This window comes from Etheostoma cragini, chromosome 9 (assembly GCF_013103735.1).
Source record: "Etheostoma cragini isolate CJK2018 chromosome 9, CSU_Ecrag_1.0, whole genome shotgun sequence".
NCBI lineage: Eukaryota > Metazoa > Chordata > Actinopteri > Perciformes > Percidae > Etheostoma > Etheostoma cragini.
This window is the reverse complement of record NC_048415.1, coordinates 197,046-202,523: the sequence shown is the minus strand read 5'-3', so window position 1 is coordinate 202,523 and position 5,478 is coordinate 197,046. Positions and strand designations below refer to the sequence as shown.

The 5,478-nt window shown below is 50.4% G+C and overlaps 1 protein-coding gene across 1 annotated transcript in view; it reads left to right on the top strand.

The window, feature by feature from the left end:
* Positions 1-5,343, top strand: part of LOC117950762 (thimet oligopeptidase-like) — a 6,029-nt gene extending 686 nt beyond the window's left edge. Inside the window, exons 2-7 of the mRNA XM_034882099.1 lie at positions 16-222; positions 1,920-2,068; positions 3,044-3,151; positions 3,799-3,901; positions 4,715-4,872; positions 5,149-5,343. Coding sequence (XP_034737990.1) covers positions 16-222; positions 1,920-2,068; positions 3,044-3,151; positions 3,799-3,901; positions 4,715-4,872; positions 5,149-5,343 — 920 coding nt within the window. The remainder of the gene's footprint in view (positions 1-15; positions 223-1,919; positions 2,069-3,043; positions 3,152-3,798; positions 3,902-4,714; positions 4,873-5,148) is intronic.
* The last annotated feature ends 135 nt before the right edge of the window (positions 5,344-5,478 follow it).

Here is a 5,478-nt window from a genome sequence, read left to right as displayed (position 1 = left end):
CCCCCCCCCCCCCAGGTGAGGCAGTGTTTGGCAGCCCGGTGCCGGTCTGCGCGGAGAACCGGCTGCGCTGGGACCTGAACCCCGAGCAGATCCGCCAGCTGTCGGACGAGCTCATCGCCAGCACCAAGCAGGTGTACGACGGCGTGGGGGCGCTGGACCTGGACGCCGTCACCTTCCAGAACACGCTGAAGGCCCTCGCCGACGTGGAGGTCCAGTACACCGGTCAGTGTCCACGCCCAGAACCAGTTCTCATTGTTGGAGACCAGAGACCAGATATGTATCAAAAAGGGACCGCATCAATTAGAGCTCAGTCCGTAGGGAGTTGGGTCGGGAACCGGAGGGTCGCTGGTTGCACATGCAAGAAGTGCTTAGTCTGCTTAGTCTATAGATCATGCACAGTTTAGCTCCTCCTCCTTTGTCTGGCCTTATCAACTTGAACTCGAATGCAAACAGAGTTACCAGAGGTGCAGCAAGGAGGGACTGCACAATCCCACTCAGAACATCTGCATCCAGCCAGGCCGTCTTCTCATTTACAGCATGACATCACTCGGTACCACCGGTAATTAGACAGTCCCCATCCTATTACTCATTAAGAGTAATGTTAAGAATCAACCGTGTCAACACTGACGCTGGTCCCACCCACCAACAACAACTCTATCATCTAATTAAGATTTTATTTGCTTATCTTGTTTATTCGATTCTTGTGATTTAACATTGTAATTTTTAACTTTTTGTCTATTGTATAATTATCTTCATAGTATTATAACTGTTTATTATTTTAGGATGCCTACTAACATCTGGCTAGGGGACTGCCGATGGAAACTAGCCTACGGCTAACTCGGGTACGCTTACGTTTGCTTTGAATGTTGATCAGTGTACATTGTCCCCTTTTCAAATAAACAAATACATGAAAATGAAATCACCAGAGGTCGGATTCAAACTCTCAACCTCTGCATCGGGGCAGAAACCTCTGGATACACGTGCGCCCGCTGTCCCACTGAACCAACCCGGGCGCTTTTGTAATATTTCATACACCAACCAACCAACCCATCAGCTGCAGCCCTGACGCTCAGCCTCCAGATATCACTGCAGCGTGTTCGGTCGACAGACTCACACTCGCGCTGACTTCACTTCACTTCACAGGGCCCCCCCCCCCACCCCCACCCCCCTACTGTGCAATACTGATGTACAATACCTTAAAGGACACTGGAATCCTGTGCAGTATTCATTTATTATTAATACTGAACTACGTTTTGCATAATGTGTACACAAAGCTATTTTACGGACATGTAGATAGTTGCAGAGGTACGTCTCTGTGTGTAATGACAGTAAAGCTTTCTGTTCTGTTCTGTTCTAACCTGAATGTAAAGAGGGGGGACGCCCAGGGGGGGCCGGGGGGGGGGTCCTTTGTGCGCCCCCCCGGCCGAGCTGAGGCAGCAGGATCAGGGTGTGTTGGTGAGGACTCGTCAGCAGTTTGTAGAGAAAGCAGGGGGACAATAGAGACGAGGAGAGATGGTGTGGAGGCCTCACGGCTGGTTTAGGACTGAGGTCACCTCTCTCACCCCCCAAACAAAGCTGGTTGCTTGGTAACAATAGTTGCAGATCTCCTAGCTACTAGTCCATCCGGCTGACGTTGTGTCTCCTGTGTGAGACGTGCAGGACGTCCTTTAGACTAACTGACGTGTCTCCTGTGAGACGTGAGGACGTCCTTTAGGCTAACTGACGTCTCTCCTGTGAGACGTGCGGGACGTCCATCGGGCTGACCGACGTGTCTCCTGTGAGATGTGCGGGACGTCCTTTAGGCTAACTGACGTGTCTCCTGTGAGACGTGCGGGACGTCCATCGGGCTAACTGACGTGTCTCCTGTGAGACGTGCGGGACGTCCAACAGGCTGACGTTGTCTCTCTTGTCTGTCCCAGTCCAGAGGAACATGCTGGACTTCCCGCAGCACGTCTCGTCCTGTAAGGACGTGAGGACGGCGAGCACCGAGGCCGACAAGCGCCTGTCGGAGTTTGACGTGGAAATGAGCATGAGGGAGGACGTCTACCGGAGGATCGTCGCCCTGGAGGTGAGCCTACGCACAGCCGGCCAATCAGCACGCGCACACAGCCGGCCAATCAGCACGCGCACACAGCCGGCCAATCAGCACGCACACACAGCCGGCCAATCAGCACGCACACACAGCCGGCCAATCAGCACGCACACAGCCGGCCAATCAGCATGCACACACACAACCCGCCAATCAGCACGCACACAGCCGGCCAATCAGCTTGCACACACACACAGCCGGCCAATCAGCACGCACACAGGCGCGCTTTGAGGAAAATTGGTCTCTGCTAATAACAACACTAAGAAGTAGATTTGGACGTAGACTCTCAGCCGGAGTGTCTCTAACCCGGACCTCAGGTCCACCCTGCGTTGACCTTGAGATGACCTCAGGGTGGGGGAAGGCCAACAAATCTGTTATGAAGAAATACAAGTTTATTTCATCCATAAAAATGGAAATCACAGTACTCATACCCACAGTATTACCCATAAAACTAGAGTATAAATACACTATACAGTACAATACTTTACATAAATACTTACCTACCCGTCAGATTACCACAGGTAACACAGGTGTGTGTGGGTGTGACTCTGTGTGTGACTCTGTGTGTGTGTGTGTGACTGTGTGTGTGTGTGTGTGTGACTCTGTGTGTGTGTGTGTGTGTGTGTGTGTGACTGTGTGTGTGTGTGTTTGTGACTCTGTGTGTGTCTCTGTGTGTGTGTGTGTGACTCTGTGTGTGTGACTGTGTGTGTGTTTGTGTTTGTGACTCTGTGTGTGTGTGTGTGTGTGTGTGTGTTTGTGACTGTGTGTGTGTGTGTGTGTGTTTGTGACTCTGTGTGTGTGTGTGTGTGTGAGTGACTCTGTGTGTGTGTGTGTGTTTGTGTGACTCTGTGTGTGTGTGTGTGACTGTGTGTGTGTGTGTGTGTGTGTGTGTGTTTGTGACTCTGTGTGTGTGTGACTCTGTGTGTGTGTGTGTGTGTGTGTGTGTGTGTGTAGAAGAAGATGGACGCCAGCAGCCTGTCTGCCGAGGCGCAGCGCTACATGGAGCGTCTGCTGAGACTGGGGAAGAGGAACGGCCTCCACCTGCCCTCGGACACCCAACAGGTGCTGCTCCCTCATCAGTACCCGTGATGTTACATCCGCTTTCCTTAGTATGTGCCATTTCTGAGTCTGGAGCTTTTTGGGGGGGTGGGTGGCCTCGACCAACTGCCACTTTGCTCATTTGAAAGCCATTTCGTCTCTCTCTCTGGGCGGGCAAAGCAGAGAAAGAGGCGGTAACCTTTCCCCTTATGACATCATAAGGGGAAGAGTCCAGCTCTTTCCTCAACAGAAGAGCGGGATACCCAGGGCTCGGTTCACACCTTTCACCATTTCTAGCCACTGGGGGGGGCATAGGCAGGCTGGGGGGATGCACATATTAATGTTAAAGAACCTCATGAAGGGACATTTTCATGCCATGGAACCTTTTCTGGTGATTTTTGCCCCTTTTTATGAATCAATCAATGTAGTTTTCTCTTAAAGCTGCAGTACATAGAAAGCAAAAATACCCACATTGGTTTTATTAAATAAGAGATTCTTCTTCTCCTGGTGATGAAACTTTACCTCAGGAAACCTTTCTGTTCTCATACATGAAGCTGAAAACTCTCCAATAGTAGTAGTAGCTGTAGTAGTATTAGTTGTTGTTGTAGTAGTAGTACTAGTATCAGATATCAGGTCAGATGTGTATCTAACTCTTCTTCCTGCTGGAACAGGAGATCATGAGGATCAAGAAGAAGTTGAGCAACATGTGCATCGATTTCAACAAGAACCTGAACGAGGACACCACCAGTCTGTCCTTCACTAGAGACGAGCTGGGTGAGTCCTCATGTTGTCCTCATGTTGTCCTCATGTTGCCCTCACGTTGCCCTCACGTTGCCCTCATGTTGCCCTCACGTTGCCCTCATGTTGTCCTCACGTTGCCCTCACGTTGTCCTCATGTTGTCCTCACGTTGCCCTCACGTTGCCCTCACGTTGCCTTCATGTTGTCCTCATGTTGCCCTCACGTTGTCTTCACGTTGTCCTCATGGTGCCCTCATGTTGCCCTCATGTTGTCCTCATGTTGCCCTCATGTTGTCTTCACGTTGTCTTCACGTTGTCCTCACGTTGTCCTCACGTTGTCCTCACGTTGTCCTCGTGTTGTCCTCGTGTTGCCCTCATGTTGCCCTCATGTTGTCCTCATGTTGTCCTCATGTTGTCCTCATGTTGCCCTCACGTTGCCCTCACGTTGTCTTCACGTTGTCCTCATGTTGTCCTCGTGTTGCCCTCATGTTGCCCTCATGTTGTCCTCATGTTGTCCTCGTGTTGTCCTCGTGTTGTCCTCATGTTGCCCTCATGTTGTCCTCATGTTGTCTTCATGTTGCCCTCATGTTGTCCTCATGTTGTCCTCATGTTGCCCTCATGTTGTCCTCGTGTTGTCCTCATGTTGTCTTCATGTTGCCCTCATGTTGAAAAAAGGGACGACAACGTAAGAAAAAGTTAAAAACTTCGATAAAAAGTGTTGATTTTCATTCATTTTGACTCGAAGACAACTCGAGGGTACAGGAGACAGGGTAAGACCAAATGGGGAAATGAATACCTCGACATTAAGGGGTTAAGTGTCCCTTACTAACTGGTGTGAACTGGTTCCAGGCGGCCTCCCCGAGGACTTCCTGAGCTCTCTGGAGAAGGACGGAGACAAGCTGAAGGTCACGCTCAAGTACCCGCACTACTTCCCCACCATGAAGAAATGCTTCGTCCCAGAAACCCGCCGCAAGCTGGAGGAGGCCTTCAACTCCCGCTGCAAGCAGGTAGGGGGGCGTTCAGGGGGACAGACCAGAGCCCGACCCATATGAATATCTGGTTATTATATCGATCGGTTATTGATATATGTATTTAAAAAACAATAATCCAGAAACGTGTTACAAAAACAGATTTCCCTAACATTAGTTATTCATGAGTTCTCACTATGAACAAATGAAATAATCATTTGTTTTATGTCTCTGTGTGTCTGCATCTCTGTCTCTGTGTGTCTGTGTCTCTGTCTCTGCGTCTCTGTGTCTCTGTCTCTGTGTCTCTGTCTCCAGGACAACGCGGCCATCCTGAAGGAGCTGGTGGAGCTCCGGGCCCAGAAGAGCTCCGTGCTCGGCTTCAGCACGCACGCAGACTTCGTCCTGGAGATGAACATGGCCAAATCAGGGAAGAAGGTGGCCGGCTTCCTGGGTGAGCGTCTCCCTGTCCTCACCCGCTGGGTTGTCTTATGTCAGGGTCTCACTCTGTGACCCTCCTGTTTCACCCGAATTCAGTCTCTACATCAGAAATATGGTTTATTTCAAGCAGGTGGAGATATGCTGCTCTATACACGCTAAAAGTAGCGATTATTTACATGGAGTCTGGTGGAGATATGCTGCTCTATA